At 39.7% G+C, this 17787-nt stretch overlaps 1 protein-coding gene across 1 annotated transcript in view; it reads right to left on the bottom strand.

Moving 5' to 3' along the window:
• Window positions 1-17787, bottom strand: part of Ubxn7 (UBX domain protein 7) — a 65048-nt gene that overhangs the window by 6113 nt on the left and 41148 nt on the right. The window contains exons 4-10 of the mRNA XM_021209584.2: window positions 16670-16735; window positions 14668-14780; window positions 11222-11368; window positions 8399-8489; window positions 7665-7792; window positions 2395-2788; window positions 2206-2285 (exon numbers count right to left, since the gene is read on the bottom strand). Coding sequence (XP_021065243.1) covers window positions 2206-2285; window positions 2395-2788; window positions 7665-7792; window positions 8399-8489; window positions 11222-11368; window positions 14668-14780; window positions 16670-16735 — 1019 coding nt within the window. The remainder of the gene's footprint in view (window positions 1-2205; window positions 2286-2394; window positions 2789-7664; window positions 7793-8398; window positions 8490-11221; window positions 11369-14667; window positions 14781-16669; window positions 16736-17787) is intronic.

Raw genomic sequence — 17787 nt, 5'->3', positions numbered from 1 at the left:
GGCTGGCCTCAAACTCAGAAATCCGCCTGCCTCTGCCTCCCAAGTGCTGGGATTAAAGGCGTGCGCCACCACGCCCGGCAATATATAAGTTTTAAAAGTTTCTTGAAGTTACTTGACCAGAAACCTGGCAGTAACTATAATATTCATTTGATAAATTAAGATGGTTATTCTCTCTAGGGTATACCCAGTCTGGTTATCCTGGATAAAAAGAATGGTTCACATCCCAGGTGTTGGAATGGGATGGTAGGAGGTTTCATTGTACTATTTAGATTAGTATGTAACTTAAAAGTTACAAATTGATTCTGGAATATTCCACTTAACAGGGTTTCTCTGTATAGCCCTAGCTGACCTCGAACTCAGAAATCCGCCTGCTTCCGCCTCCCGAATGCTGGGATTAAAGGCGTGCGCCACCATGCCCGGCCATTTAACACTTCTATACCAAAGTTTGCTGGCAGAACTAGAAGGTGGAGAAAGGCACTGTGGAGGTTTGAATATGCTTGGCCCAGGGAATAGCACTATTTGGAGATGTGGCCTTGTTAGAGGAAGTATACTACTGTGGGCATGGGCTTTAAGCCCCTTATCCTAGCTGCCTGGAAGCCAGTATTCTCCTAGCAGCCTTCAGATGAAGATGTAGAACTCTCAGCTCCTTCTGTACCATGCCTGCCTGGATACTGCCATGCTCTTGCCTTGATGATAATGGACTGAACCTCTGAACCTGTAAGTCAGCCACAATTAAATGTTGTCCTTACAAGAGTTTCCTTGGTCATGGTGTCTGTAGATACTAAGACAGGTATATTATCATATTTGGTCCTTTGTCCCATTTCAAACAGTGGTAGTTTGGTGTCTGGCACTAGCCAGAAACTACTACTTGTCAGTCTTCAACAGTCAGCCTAAGTATCTTCAGCTGTATGGTTTCTATTTAAATGGCCTCTCCCCTAAGGCTCGTGGTCTGAGGTTTTAGGGTGTAGGGCCCAGCTGACAGAAGTAGGTCACCAAAGGCAGGCCTCTGACGGTCCTATCCACCCCTCTAGCTCTGGTCTAGTTCTCTGTTCCTGGCTCACAGCCACACAAACAAGTCTCTAGTTCCCATGACAAGACAAGAAGCCTCTGTCATGCACTCACACTGCCATGCCTATCCTGCTCTGAAGGGCTGAAATGAAATCTCTTTGAAACCAAGAGCCAAAAAGAAACCTTTCTTCCCTTAAGTTGTTTCTATCAGGTATTTTGTTATAGAAATGAGGAGAGTGACTAATCCCAGGCATAGTATCAAGCCAGGTATAGGTACTGACCAAAGTGGGCTAGGAGTGAGGATCATCCATAGGTTAAGCTATGCTAGTCAGACCAATTCTTTTTTCTAGCAGTTAAAAAGAATCATTGCTTAGTAATTTTTAAATAAATAGGCCCTCAGAACCACCATGATAGGTGATGTCATGTACAAATCAAGGAATAAATAAAACTCACAAAGAGAGGAATGGAATAGTCAAAAGCACAAGAAAAAAATCCTAACAGATTACAGAAAAGACACAGAACCACCACCTTGGCTCTTAACTATGTTTCAGTAACAGCAACTAAGAAATCCTAGATCCACCAGGTGTGGTGGCACACAGCTTTAGTTCCAGCACACAGGAGACAGAAGCAGGCGAATCAGGGCACCAGAAGTAAGTATATTTCACACAAACAAAAAACTGAAAACTGAAAAGTTTTGGCTGGCCTGTGACTTGCCTAAAATAATTAGAAGGAAATAATTAAAAATGAGACAGGGCATGGTAGTTCATGATTATAATTTCAGCACTTGGGAGGCCAAGCAGAAAGATTGCTTTAGATTCAGGCTACGTGGGCTATGAAGTGAGACCTCACCTCAAAATCTCCACACCCTTAATCAAGCTGAGGCAGGCATATTGCTGTGAATTACAGGTTAGCCAGGCCTACATAGTAAGGCCCTGCTTCAAAACCTAAACAAAAAAACAAGTAACAGACCACAACAACCCCCCAAAATTAGGACTCTTGTCAGATGAGTCTGCAGTTAGGTATCAGATAAACTCTCTCTGTGTCAAGGATCTGACTTCAGTTTCCTCCGTTTTCTGGGGTAAGAATACAGTATAGCGGGGGTTTGCCTAACATGCATAGCTTATGGGTTTGACCCCCTAGCAGCACAAACAATTAGATTCTTTGCTTTAAACAAATGATTCAATGGGATAAACTCACCAGTAATTTGGCTTGCTCTGGAAGAGTGATCTGTTCCCTTTTTCCATCTGGGTACCGCAGCATCAGCTGTGCTTTTGGTCCTAAAGAAGAGTTATATACACACACAGGTTTAATATGGGAGGTTAATTAAAGCAAGTCATTCAGTACGTTCGAGTTTAGTATGTAAAGCAGGTCTATACCATAACCCACCATTTACATCTATCCCCTCCACTATTCCATCTGACTTTTCAGGTGACATCTCCAAGACCTCAGAATCCATGGCTGGCAATCCTTGATGGTTTGTGGCTGTGCCAGGCTCAGTTCTGGCTGGGGGCTCTGTCAGTGGCCTTCTGTTCTCCTCTTTTCTATGCCCCAAATCTTTATGAGGAGACTTTCTGGACTTAGCAAGATTCTCTACCTCCTCTTCTTCATCAGAGCCACAAACCGATATGAATTCCTCACTGCCAGAAAAAAGTTCCGATTCAGACTCTTCATCTGAGCGGCTATCCTGTTTTGCTTGTGCAGAGTCGAAATGTGTCTCTTGCAAGGAGGCTCTGATGGCAGCTTCCAGTTGGCTGTCTTCACTAGCGTCTATGAGGCTCTCCTGTAAGGTGAGGCCAAAACAAAAGTTGAAAGAATAGATAAACAAAAACAAACAAACAAAAACACTCAAACAGTGTATAAAAAAACAAGATAGCCAAATTGCCATTATGATTTTTGCCAAAGTGGAATCTGTCCATGCGAGGGCAAGAATTTAGTACCAGAATGACAAATTGCTATATATACATATTTTGTTTGTTTGTTTGTTTGTTTTTCGAGACAGGGTTTCTCTATAGCCCTGGCTGTCCTGGAACTCACTTTGTAGACCAGGCTGGCCTCGAACTCAGAAATCCACCTGCCTCTGCCTCCTGAGTGCTGGGGCAATGAATATTTTAAAAGCAAAAATAAAGGACTATCATTAAGCTGGATACGGTGGCACATAATGTCAGCATTTATGGAGCAGAGGTGTGAAATTGCTTGAAGTTCTAGGCTAGCCTATACTACACAGTGAAACCCTGTCTAAATCACAAATAAACAACACCAAGTTCTCATATAACCTAGTACACTGGTATTTTAAGCTCAGGCATTTTTGGCATCAAAATCAACAAAGCCAAGAAAATAGCTTATTATTTTTTGCTTTAAAAAAAAGGTTAAAAAAAAAAATTTAAAAAAAAAATAAAGAAAGAAAAAAATAAATAAAAAAAAGGTTAAAGCCAAACTACAATTCTTTAAAATGACTAAACATCAGAAAAACATGTCTTCCTTGCTTTTCATTAAACGCAATGATTTAACTTTCAAAACAAGAAAATAACATTACCAAAATATGGCATGATGGTACATGCTATATCCCAGGATTTTACACTTCGGGAGAGGCTTTTAAGTTTGACTCCTAGTGTGCACTATACAGTGAGATCTTGTCTCAGAAAAAAAAAAAAAAAAAAAAGAATACATTTGGATGTTTGGGGCTAGACAAATTCTCAAAAGCTTAATAATTATAATGAAAAACTTCATTATAACTAGAAATGCAAATTCTTTTATATTTATTTAGATTGTGTTTATGCTTAAGGCTGTGCAGTCAGTGTGTCCACATGTAAGTCCAAGGACAATGTTCAGAAGTCCATTCTCTCTACCACATGGGCTGCAGAGATCAGACTCAGGTCATCAGGCTTGGTAGGAAATGCCTTTACCATCTTAACAGCCAGAGAAACGCAAATTTCTAATATTTTATTGTTAAAGTTTTGAACATCACAGATTTCATTTTTAAAAATCACAAACTATGGACCATCTGAATTGAAGTTATTTATTTGATGTTGGTATTCAGGAAACTGTCACACAATCCTAACATGCATCATTCTCAGTTAAGCAAGAATAGTTTCTTGAACATACACACCATAATACTGTACATCCAGTTCTTCAAGAAGGAAAAACCTAATTATGGTACCAGTCTGCTCTTAGGTAGGCTTTTTATAGGAAAAACCAGGTTCAAAAGTTTAAAGGGCAAGGAGGGGAGCAGTTGGCTTATTAGGCAAAGTATTATTAGCTGACCTTTAAGCTGATTGGTCCTGAGTACGGTAAGGAGGGTGGTGGATGTGTGGTGAACAGGGGAGTTTCAGAACACTGAGATAACAGAGAATGAGCATTATAATCACAACCTTTGGCTTATTAGTAACATTCTTCAGAGTCAGCCACAAAAACCATAGTGAGCTCAAATGTAGGTACAGGAAGGGCTGCCTGGCAGTCAGCTCTGACTCAAGATATTTCAGACATAACAGTTCATGTTCACCTTTGATGTGATGGGTCCTATGTAAAGCTTTGTGGAATTTCTTAAGATTAGCAAACCTCATACAGATCATTCAGATCATACAACAAAGCAGGATGTGTGGTAGGCATATTCTAGAGCCAAGTCACTTCTCTGTGTCAGTGACTGGAAGGCATGTGCAGGCATGGAACAAAATGGCCACACTTATTTTGGAGAGAGAAGGGTCAATCATCTTCCTACTGTTCCATAATAATTTTTTTAAAAAAAGTATATGGGTGTAGTGGCACACACTTTTAATTCCAGCACTTGAGAGGCAGAGGTAGGTAGTATCTGTGAGTTTAAGGCCAGCCTGGTCTACAGAGTGAGTTGCAAGACAGTCAAGGCTATGTAACAGAGACTCATCTTAAAAAACAAAAACAAAAAAACAAACGAAAATAAATAAATAAATAATAATAAACATAAGCCTAATTTACCACACATAGAAAGCAAATAGATTTATGGGACATGCAATGGCTTATGTGACTAGATTTGCAGTAACATTATACAGCAGACTGCACCATGTTAATGTTGTGGAATTGGTCTAATGCTACTTATATTAATTTGGTCCCCCAAATTACATAGGAATCTGCATAGCTGCATATAAGATGCTGAGCGACCCTGTCCCCGGTTGGTTTTGATTGGTAAATAAAGTTGCCAGTGGCCAATAGAATGGGCAGGGAGGACTTTAGGATCTCTGGGCAAAACACTAAGGAAGCAGAAGGAGGGGAGAGAGCCACCATGCTGGGAAAGGAATGAAGTCCAGGCTTGAGAGGTGCAGAAGAGAGAACATAGCCAGCATGTAAGAAAGAGTCGGGGATTGTGGCCCAGGAGAGCTGCAGATCTTGGTCCAGGGCAGCCAAGATGGAATATTGGCTTTAGTAAAGATGAGTCAGGAATGTTGGAAGGGAGAGTGTGTTAGCTGCATGAAGGTTAGGGAGTGGCCCAGCCACTGAGCTATTTAAGGCATATTAAAATATAAGGCTTTGTGTATGTGTGTCTTTCATTTGGGAACCTAGAACATTGGGGCAGATGAGTAACTCACCAATGCCCCCAGATTGATTTGAGTAGTTAATTGTTTCTATCCAATACTCACTCTTCTGGGGTTTGTTTTTACCATATGTAAGTACATTGTTGCTATCTTCAGACATACCAGAAGAAGGTATCAGATCCCAATATAGATATTTGTGAGCCACCATGTGGTTACTGGGAATTGAACTCAGGACCTCTGAAATAGCAGACAGTGCTTTTAACCACTGAGCCATCTTTCTGGCCCTTTCTAGCCCATCTAGAGCTAGAGAGTTGGTTCAGATTAATAGAGCCTGTTATCTTTTTTTTTAATTTTATTTTTATCATTTTAACGTTGTGTTTCTGTCTGTTTGTGGGTATGCACACACGAGTGCAAGTGCCCACGGACACCAGAGATGTCTAGACTCTCCTGGAGCTGGCTATGAGCCACCTGATGTGGGTGATTAGAGCTGAACTTAGTTCCTAAGACTCATAGAGTGGCTCATGACCATTCATAACTCCAGTTGCAGAGGGTCCAACTTTCTTGTGGTATCTGAGGGTAGCGCACACATGTAGTACACATATTAGCAAATCACTCATACACATAAAACAAAACTAAAAAATTATTTAAATAAAAATATGTCTAATTAAAAAAGTCTATGTACTACTTGCCCTATAGTTTTTATTTATTTTTGTCTATGACTTGTTTTGAGACAGCTCTCACTCCGTAGCCTGAACTAGCATAGAATTCATTATATAGCTTTGTCTTCAAACTTGCAGTAATTCTCCTGACTTAGTCACCTGAGTGCTGGGATCACAGGCCATGTGACAACCTGCAAACTAAGAAGAAAAGGAATATAGGAATGGTGGTAAGAGACAGAGGTAGTAGTATCAGGAATTCAAGAATACCACTGGCTACAGAGTGAGTCTGAGCCCACCTTGGTTCCCTGTCTTCAAAAAGGAGAAAACCTCATTAGTCTGATAAAATACATCTAAGAGAAACATGGACTAGAGAGATAAGCAGTAGTTAAAGCACTTCCTTCAAAAGCTTGAGGACCACTGTTCAGTTCCCCAGAACCCTTATTAAGTGCTCAGTGGACATAGCAGCATACAATTCCAGCATTCAGTAAGCAGAGTCAGGGGATCCCCATAACACAATGTCTAACCAAATTAGCTACACTGATTCAACTGAGTTCAACTGAGAGTCTGCCTCAATGATTAAGAAGGAGGGCAAGGAAGGCAAATGAGTAAGGATTCTAATGTCAACCTTGAGCCTACACACACACACACACACACACACACACACACACACACACACACCACCCATAGACAGGAACAAACATACAAACATACTGAACACACATGAGTTTAAAAAAGGAAATATATAACCAGACCTAGAAACTTCTAGTGGTGGGATAAGTCTCTAGGAGCTGGGGTAGGAACCTGAGAGCCTCCAGCAGTCAGATTAGTGCTGCTGTCAGCTGCAGTTACAGAAGCTTCCTTCTGCAGTGGACAATGGTTAACTGCAAAGACTCAGTAAGTGTTAAAATGCAGAAAATATATGTTGAATGTTCAGCCATAAATGGGACTACAGCATCCATAGCATCCTTTCCAGGGTTCAGGGAACATAGGGGAAAAGACGGCAGAAAGAATGTAAGATGTGAGAGATGGGATGGGATGGGATGGAGGGATGTGGAACAGTGACTTCTGGGTATGACAAAATATGGAGCTCTTAAACATACAGTAGCTATGCCACCTGCCTAAGTCCTACACAAGATTGGACCCATCAACATCCTGCCATAGAAGGGACTCACGAAATTCTTCTGTAGAAAACTATTAAAAAATAAGATAGCTAAGATGTGGTACATCCAGAAAACATAACTACTCATTACTTACATTATTATTTTTTTTTCTAAGATAGGCTGTCTCTGTCCTGGGAATCAATTTGTAGACCAAGTTGGCCTCAAACTCACAGAAATCCACCTGTGCCCGCCTCTGCCTCCACAGTGCTGGGATTAAAGATGTGTGTTGCCAGAAGGCAGCTCCACTCCTTATCATAAATTCCATTTTAACATTAAACATTTTACAAAAAATGCCAACATACAGATATACTTAGTTGCCCATCACTTATACTTACTGATCGGGCACATTTTTTCGGGGGGCTGCTAGAAAGTCCATCCAGTTGCCCATGTTCTCCCAGAAACCCTGTTACTTGGTCCAAGAAAGAAGATACATCCAATTGGTGCCACTCTACTAGCTTCTGACCTAGAGAGTAAATAAATAAAAAATCAACATATAAACATAAAATAATTTTTGTAATCACAGTCATTAAATAATTGACATACACATAAAGTTTGCTACTAATTCATATCCCCATTTCGTACTGAAGTCACACAGTATCTTTATAACCTACTGACAACATCAATTAAAACTCAGATAAGATTCTTACCCATCATGAGAGGAAAACTATCTGTTTGCATTGTAGTCATTTAGGAAGAAGAATTTCAAACAAAGCAAAAATCTAAATAGCAGAATCTAAATAAAATATAATCAATAATTTAAAACAGCTCACCCTCTAAGTTTCTAGAGGAATACAACAAGTACCTAAAACAACCTCATCAATTTAATAATAGGAATCCTAAGGAGAGCCAATAAAGATGATTGATTATATCAGTTTTTCTTTGAAAGAACAAACTGTACAAATACAAAATGTTACCCCTCAAGTTTCCAGAAGCAGATTCCCTAAATAAACACATCCAAAGTTGTTTACACAACAAAAAAACTTCTCTTAACTATTAGATTGCTGAAACCAGATCCAGTCAAAAATTAATCAGTTGTGAAAAATAAAGGCTATAATTTGATATAACTTACCTGTCCGTGGATCTAAGATGGAAACATAGGGGAAATCCCCTAGCTTATAAAACTGTATGTATCTCTGACCTTCCTCACTGTCGTGATAAACCTGTTAAGCCAATAAAATTTTTAAAAAGCCTCTTAAAAAAGGTTAATCACAATCTTGTTATCGATTAAGAGCAGTGGATTCTTCAAACAAGCCTTGACAAACATGTTAAGTTCTTACCCCCTTAAGCAGAAGTAATGAGGTACAGATTTAACACCTTACTCTTGGCCCCTTTTGAGAACATCATAAGTCATAAAACACCAACACATGCCTCTTCCTTTCTCAGTTCAGAAGAGGTACTAGTAGTAACTTCCTTTTCAAGTGTTAGTCCATTTGTGAATTTTTTGTTTTTTCTGAGACAGAGTCTCCCCATATAGCTCTAGCTGTCCTGGAGCTCACTATGTAACCAAGCTGTCCTTGAACTCACAGAGATATGCCTGTCTCTGCCTCCCAAGTGTGTCTAGCACTGTATTTGTATTGTAGTAAGGCATATATATTGTTATAAGCTTGAAAACCCAACATTTTATTAGGCAGAGATGTTCAGTCAATATTTAACTAAAATAAAAGGAACTCTGACATTACAAACAATCCTGAAAGCTAGCAAAGGCCTGACTCATCAGAGAGAAGTGCTTGCAGCACATGCCTGACAACCTACAGTGGAAGGAGAAAACCAATTTCCAAAAGTGGTCCTCAAACCGCCACACCACACCTGACACATATAATACATACACACAAATGTATAATAATAACAAAATCCCATTGAATTTACCAGATGTAAAACAAGCAGGTAAATGAATGGCACTAGTAGTACATCTTAGATAAGTTTACTTAGTTGTTTTCAGTAACTGTTTGTTTGTTTTTTTGAGACAGGGTTTCTCTGTGTAGCCCTGAGTGTCCTGGAACTCACTCTGTAGACCAGGTTAGCCCCAAACTCAGAAATCCGCCTGCCTCTGCCTCCCAAGTGCTGGGATTAAGGGCATGCGCCACCACTGCCCGGCCAGTAACTTTTTAAAAACTAGATATTAAAACTGGGGCTGGAGAGATGGCTCAGCAGTTAAGAGCACTGACTGCTCTTCCAAAGGGCCTGAGTTCAAATTCCAGCAACCACATGGTGGTTCACAACCATCCGTAATGGGATCTGATGCCCGCTTCTGGTGTGTCAGAAGATAGCTGCAGTGTACTTAAATATAATAAATAAATAAATTAATTATTAAAATAAAAAAAGAGGGGCTGGTGAGATGGCTCANTGGGTAAGAGCACCCGACTGCTCTTCCGAAGGTCCAGAGTTCAAATCCCAGCAACCACATGGTGGCTCACAACCATCCCTAACAAGATCTGACGCCCTCTTCTGGAGTGTCTGAAGATAGCTACAGTGTACTTACATATAATAAATAAATAAATCTTTAAAAAAAAAAAAATAAAAAATAAAAAAAAATAAAAAAAGAGAAAAGGAAATTGAAACTGGATCTGCCTAGGGTATAACCCCCAACTACTCAGATGGCTGACATCAGAGGATTGAGTCCTTACTGGTGGTGGTTTCAAACACTAAAAAAGGACAGATGTATCTCTGTGAGTTTGACAGGACAGCCAGGGATACAGAGAAACACTGTTTCAAAAACCTAAAAATAAATAAATAAGGAGGATGAAGATTTGCTTGTAGGTGGCCCCAGGCTGAATCCAAAGTAGCAAGCCTCTCCAAAAACCAACCAGCTAAACTGAATGAAACAAAAGGGAAATTAGTGGTAGTGTGGTGGCTTGAATATGCTGGGCCCATGGGAAGTGGCACTGTTAGGTGTTCATTGTGTAGGCAGGTTGTGAGGTCTCCTAGTGCTCAGGCTCCACACAGTATGGGAGTGGGGGGTGCTTTCTTCTGGCTGCAGATCAAGATGTAGAGCTTTCAGCTCTTCTGCAGCACCACGTCTGCCTACACACTGCCATGCTTCCCACCGTAATAATAGACTGAAGCTTTGAAACTGTAAGCCAGTCCCAATTAAATGTTTGCCTTTGGGGCAGTGGTGGTGCACGCCTTTAATCCCAGCACTTGGGAGGCAGAAGCAGGCGGATTTCTGAGTTCGAGGCCAGTCTAGTCGCCAGAGTTCCAGGACAGCCAGGGCTACACAGAGAAACCCTGTCTCAACCCCCCCCTCCCCCAAAGAAAGTTTGCCTTTATAAGAGTGGCCTTGGTTATGGTGTCTCATCACAGCAATAAAACCTAAACTATGACAAGTAGGCTAACCTGTTTTAACTAGATAATTTATACAAAAAGCTATTATAGCTGATACTTAGGAATACTATGCTAAGAACAAACAGTAAAAGAGTAATAAACACAAGCTAGAAAACATATCTTAATATTTCCCGAATGCTCTAAGATCTTTTACAGAGCCAGTGGCCTTATATGGCTATTAAATAGATGAAATACACTAATTTAAGGTGACATGTGCTATAATAAGCATGAAATACATACCTTACTTTGAGAATTTAACACACACACAGTTAAACAGAAACATAATGCCATTAAAATGTTAATGTTCAATCTTACATTGACTTAAAACATATGATTAAAGTTAATTTCCCTTTTCTCTTGAATTTTTTCAGATGGTACTTCTAGAGAAAAGTAAACTGTGTGGCTTATACTATGTTTCTACTGAGCTGTGGAGCTGTAGATAGGCTTGTCAAGGTGCTCCTGAAGTATGATTGAACTCACTTTTTCCAGTGTATAGCCCCATTCTGCCTCTACAACATCCTATACTATAAAAACAAATACTAAGAAAACTTTAATTAACTGTCGTTCTCACCTGCCAGAAAATGAAATGTTCCCGGATAATATTCTTCACAGCTTCATTGCTCCATACATCACGGTTGAGGCACTGGCATGCAAAGTCTTGAACATTTTGAATGTTTATCATCAGCCACTTATTCTGCATCTGGCCACACTCTTTGGCCTGTAAGAGTAAAATTTCCATATAGACACTCAGCACACTTTTAAAAATGACATTGATGACTCATCACTTCTCTGTGCCGAGCATAGTGGTTAATACATAAATTCACAATTGGCCGAAGTGCAGACAAGCATCAGTGGAGTGCTCAGGCACACATGGGACATCTAGAGTACTGTCCCTCCTAGTCCTAGGCTCAGGGACAATCATGAAAGAGAGGGTTAAAATTTTAAGAGCCAGAAATTGGAGAGGACCAGACTACATTTATCTTCTGGACCATGACAGGACTCAACATTCTAGCATGGGGTATGAAGGAAAAGATAGGAATCCCCAACTGAGGAGCTACTGACAGATGATGGCTTCTGGGGCAGGGAGAACCAATTCTATCACCCCTGGTAGAGTGACCATGCTCCAGTGGATGTCCCCTGGACCATCAAGGTAAGAATAGCACATATTGGACTTGATGGTTGTTGACAAGGCAGAGACAGGAGCTACAAAAGTTTAGAGGAATGCCCAGGTTGAGTGTGAATCTGTACGTTAGAGAAATAGGAGATAAATATGATTAAAATAAATTGTAACAAATTCTAACAGGGTGTAGGTGGTGCACACCTTAAACCCCAGCACTGGGTAGGCAGAGACATGTAAAACTCTTGAGTTCAAGGCCAGCCTGAAATACATACTGAGTTCCAGGACAGCCAGGGATACAAAGAGAAACCTGTCTCACATCCCTCTGTCTCCCCCAAAAGAAATTATCAATGATTAGTAAGGATAGTTTTAAAAATATTATCTAGAGGCTGGGCTGTAGTCTACAAGTTAAAAAGTAATTGATGCTCTCTCAGAGAGAAATGGAATTTGGTTCCTAGAACCTATGTCCACTGACTCACAGCTCCAGGGAAATCTGATGCCCTCTGCTGGCATCCTGGGGCAACTAACTTCTATAGCATGTTTATGTACACTTATGCACATAAATAATACATCTTTTAAAATGATATCTAGATTTTTGGTATTATACAGTATTATTTTGCACATGCTTAATTCTTGTGGTGGCTGTCAACTTGACTGGTTTAGGAGAAATACAGGACTGGTGAAACATTCCTGTCTCTTTGGAGTACTTCAGAAAGCACAGATCTGTGGCACCTGAGTGGGAAAAAAGGCCCACTCTGAAGTTAGCCGGCACCAGCCACTAGATGGATGGGAATTGGAGGAAGAAGTGTATACATGTCCGTAAGCCCACTTCTTTCTCCATGTACATATGTGGTCACTGGATCATTAGACTCCAGCTCCCTAGTAAGCCTTCAGCATCAGACTGGAATAGCTGAGACATAGCTTCTTGGATTGAGTTCTGTTTCTCTAGTATACAGATAGCTATTGTTGTTGAACCACCAACTTTTACCATTAAGCTAACCTAAGAAGTCGTCACACACACACACCCTCCCAGCCCATAACATGCACAATAGTTTAATGATTCTGTCCCTTTAGAAACTCCAGTTAGTACATAAAGAAGAGAAGAGAATCTAAGAATCTTGGCTTCTAGCTAGCTGCTGGTGCCCCACTTATGAAACTGTGCTGCCCATATTCTGCAATAGTCTTCCCCCTCAACGAACCTTCTCAAGAAATGTCAAGTATATTGAAGGTGTGATAGTTTTAATTTTTATCAAGTTTGTTTGTTTTTAAAGATTTGTATGTTTGAGTGTATATATGTGTGTGCCTGCTGGCTTTGGAGACCAGAAGGGGGCATCATATCCCCTGGGACTGCAGTTACAAGCCACCATGTGGGTGCTGGGGACTGAACCTGGGTCTTCGGCAAGAGCAACAAATACTCTTAATTGCTAAGCCATATCTCTAGCCCCTGTTGTTTTCTTGATGACAGACATGTCTCACTGTGGTGATACAATCAACTAAACCTGCCCCTGTTGGGGTTATCTTTTTGTGTACTGTATAAAGACTGTTTTTTAATTATACAAATGCTAACTTCTGGCTACATCATATTTTGTAAATACCCCTATATCATTTTCTGATTAGTTTAATAAAAAGCTGATGGCCTATAGCAAAGAAGGAGAGAATAGGTGGGACTTCCAGCAGAGACAGGAACTATGGGAGTCAGACACAGAAGAAGAAGCACACAGGAATGGAAAGAGAGGTAACTAAGGAGCCATGTGGCAGAACACAGATTAACATATATGGGTTAATTTAAGTTGTAACAGCTAGTTGGAAAGAAGCCTAAACAAAAACTTTAAGCATTAATAATTAATAAATATTAGTCTCCCTGTCTTTATTCAGAGGTGGAGGACATAGAAAGCCTCTAACAGTTACAAGTCCCAGGAAGTTTTTCTCTGCCTTTAGGAAAGCTAAAGCCAGGAAGACCAAGGGAGAATGTATTCTTCAATTAGATACACATGTACTTCCAACATCCCCAGTACAGGTCTGAAACGACAAATAGCAAATATACACAAATTTAATGCACTGCCACATTGAGACCAAATTTTTATAATGTCAGGCAAAACTAATACAAATTCTTTTTCCTCCTTCATAATTTCATACATAATCCATTCTTACTATAGAACTTTCACCTTTTTACTTAAAAGAAACACTTTATAGCTTGATAGTTTGCCTTTGACATGCCAGGCAGTGGTAGCATATGGCTTTAATCTTAGTACTTGAGAGGCAGAGGCAGGTGGATCTCTTGTCAGTTCAAGCCCAACCTGGCCTACAGAGTGAGTTCTAGGACAGCCAAGGCTACAAAGAGAAACCCTGTCTCAAACAAAACAAAACAAACAAACAAAAAAACCAATCTCATACACTACTGTTAAAAATATACTTCATTTATTGCCAATAGAAACAGAAGTCAGTGCAACCCTTAAGTATATTATGCAGAAATAGTTAAGATACCAATTCTTTATATAAATGATTTTTTTTTTCTCCTAGAAAATAAAAGACACAAGGAGCCGGGCAGTGGTGGCGCACACCTTTAATCCCAGCACTTGGGAGGCAGAGGCAGGTAGATTTCTGAGTTTGAGGCCAGCCTGGTCTACAGAGTGAGTTGTTCCAAGACAGCCGGGGCTACACAGAGAAACCCTGTCTCAAAAAACCAAAACCCAAACAAACAAACAAACAAAAAACCAACCAAAACACAAGGTACATAGAGGACGCAGAGACAGGCCAATCTCTTGATTTTTTTTGACCAGCCTAATCTACACAGTATGTCTAGGCCCCACGATAAGGCACTGTCTCAAAAATAAAACAAATAAGACACTGGTATGGTAAAAAGGATTCATAGTTATAACATAGAATCTCTAACAACTTACTGTTTCAAAGCTGCCCTTGTGCATCAAGTCGATTGGGGGCCGGAATAGATCTGCAAGGGTGGTTAGCTTCTTATCTATTGCTCCTCCATTTCTTAATTCCTGTTCCTGCCTAACTGCAACACAGAAAGATGGAAAAGTTTTAATTAGCCATAAAATGTAAGTGCTAAGTTACATAATAAACCAAAGACCTTCGATTGACTGAAGAATACTGAACAACATGCTTGGCCTCAAATACAAAAAGCTAACGACTGAAAAAAAAAATGCAAAGAGGAGTTAAAAAAATAAAATCAGGATTTAAAGGTTGTTCTCTAGGCCAAAGGATAAAAGGAGAAAATTAAATTAGTTACAAGTAGTCATATTGGGCCAGGTTTACAATCAAAGCTACCTGGGAGGCTAACACAAGAAAAATCAAAGGTTCAAGATCAACCTCCACCCAACTTACTGAGAGACTATCTCACAGTAAGAAGAAAAACTAGTTGGGGAACTAGCTTACTAGTACCTATCTAGTATACATGAGACCCTCCTTATGTTTAGTCCCCAGCATCATTAAAAACAAATACAAATTCAGTATGAGATGAGGATTCACCTGAGTGGTAGAGTGCTTGCAAGAATTTGGTCCCTAATAGCGCATCAACTCAAATTTTTTCACAGATTCATAAGTAACAGAAGAAAAATTTCAGAACCATTGCTCTAGTTCTCAGAGTGATCCTAACTCATCCACTGTGTCTAGCTGCTAGTTTTAAAGACTCTCAGTAGAGGTTGTGAACACTGTTGGTACCATGTACTAGAAGAAAGAGCACAGATTCCTTAGACAACTTAAGCCATCACTTTCAACCATTCCTAAAGTTACAGGACCTATCTGTGCCTTGACCAGCTCACTATAAGTTACAAAGCCAAACACAGTTCAAACATTTCTCATATATAAAATAACTGTCCTTAGACACTTGATGATGGCTCAATAAGTCTGGGCACTTGCTACCAAAACGGATGGCCCCAATTTGATCCCCAGGTAGGAAAGACCAATTCCAATAAGCTGTCCTCCAGTTAGAGGACAAGTGCACATCATGGCCTGTACACCATCCTGAACAAATAAACATATTACAAGTATGAGCCAAGATACTTCTACATATTCCACAGAAAGTTATGAGCTGTGCTAATTGGTTTTATGTCCAGTTGACAAACTACTCATCAGAGAGGAGCCTCAACTGATAAAATGTACATCAGTAACTCTCAACCTTCCTAATGCTGCAACCCCTTAATACATACAGATCCTCATACTTCAGTAACTCCAAACCATAAACTGTTTTCATGGCTATTTTATACACGTAATTTTGTTACTGTTGTGAATCATAATGCAAATACCTGATATGCTAGATACCTGAGACTCCATGAAAGGAGGTTGTAACCCATAGGCTAAACCACAGCTGTAGGGTATTTTCTTAATTAGTGGTTGATGGGAGGGCCCAGCCCATTGTAGGTGGTGCCATCCTGTGCTGATGGTCCTGAGTTCTACTAAGAAAGCAGTTAAGCAGCATCCTTCCCATCCCACTATAGACTGTCTCTGCATCTGCTTCTGCCTCTAGGTTCCTTCCCTGTTTTGAGTTCCTTTACTGACGTCCTTCAATCATAGACTATGAAATTATAACACAAAAATACCCTTTCCTCCCCAACTTGCTGCTGGTCATGATGTTTCATTAGAGCGATAATACTCATAACTAGGGCAGTGTGTATAATACATGGATGTGAGGGTATTCATGTGGAGTCAAGTACTATTGGCAGGAGTCAGTTCTCTCTTGTCACCATGTGGGTCCTGGGTTCAAAACTCAGGCTTGGTAGCCAGTAATCTTTACCCAAAATCTAGATGTCTCTAATTTCACTTTTTAAACATGGTGAACCACAAAGTATTTAGAAATAATACTAATCATCCTTTTTTTTTTTTTTTTTCTTTTTAACACAAAGAAAGGGGAAGAGGGAGCTGAGAGACTGGCTCACAAATACCTACTAGTTTCAGTTTGAAAATCTCGGAAACCATCAAATATTGAACGTGCTGGCCTTCTCCTTTTAGGAGCTGTAGGAAAAAAACAGAACTGATTAAAAATTAAAACATTAATTTTGAAAAGTCTAAAGATATCCCTTATATAAGCATTTCTCATTATTTACTGTTTTATGTGTATGAGTATTTTCCCTACATGTAAGCTTGTGAACTATGTGACCAGAAGAGGATGTCAGATGTCCTAAAACTGGAGTTACAGACAGTTATGAGCTACCACAGGGGTTCTGGGAATTGAACCTGTGTCCTTTCAAAAAGTAGTCGGTACTCTTATCTGCTGAGCCATATCTCCAGTCCTCAGTGTATTTTAAAGCTTTTATATTCTTAATAGTGCCTCTCCTCAAAACAAACAAACAAACAAAACAAAAAATGAATTTCTAGGACAGCCAGCACTGCACAGAGAAAACCTGTTTCAAAAAACAACAAAACAAAAAGCAAAGCTCAGTGGGTAAAGCACATGTTCTGTTCTCAAAATAAATAAAAAGTCAAGTTATGAACACATAATGACTCAATCATCTTACATACTAATAAGAAGATTAGAACTGGGCTAAGAGAGACCAGACCCACCCCGCAAAAAACTGTTTTAATTCAGTTTCTTTCTAGGGACTAATAATACATTTTAACGTAAGATTTAAAATGACTTCATTAAAATGTTATCTTCCATTAGAAAACTGTTCTCACCATAAAAAAAAAAAAAAAAAAAAAGTCCTCATGTACAATTTAGAAAATGGGGACCTTACTGCCGCTGTCTTACTTTTTGAGCCAGGGACCCTTCTCCCTCTAGCTCTGTTGCCCTGTAAGTCACTATGTAGACTAGGCTGGCCACCAGATCAATCTGGCTTAGTGTTGAGATATAAAAGCCTGCACCACCATGGTCAACAAGAAAATGGAGATGTTTAAATAATTAATTCAACGTAACAGTTTAAAATGACTTATGTATAGTAAGTTTGGTCAGCATGAAACCAAAACAATGTCTCACATTAATAATGATTAGAAGACAAAGAGTCCAAAAGTCTCTTACCCCACATCAGAGCATCTTTTTTTTTTTTTTTTTTTTTTTAACACAAAGA

This window comes from Mus pahari, chromosome 12, assembly GCF_900095145.1.
Source record: "Mus pahari chromosome 12, PAHARI_EIJ_v1.1, whole genome shotgun sequence".
NCBI classification, from domain to species: domain Eukaryota; kingdom Metazoa; phylum Chordata; class Mammalia; order Rodentia; family Muridae; genus Mus; species Mus pahari.
This window is presented reverse-complemented; position numbering and strand designations above follow the sequence as displayed.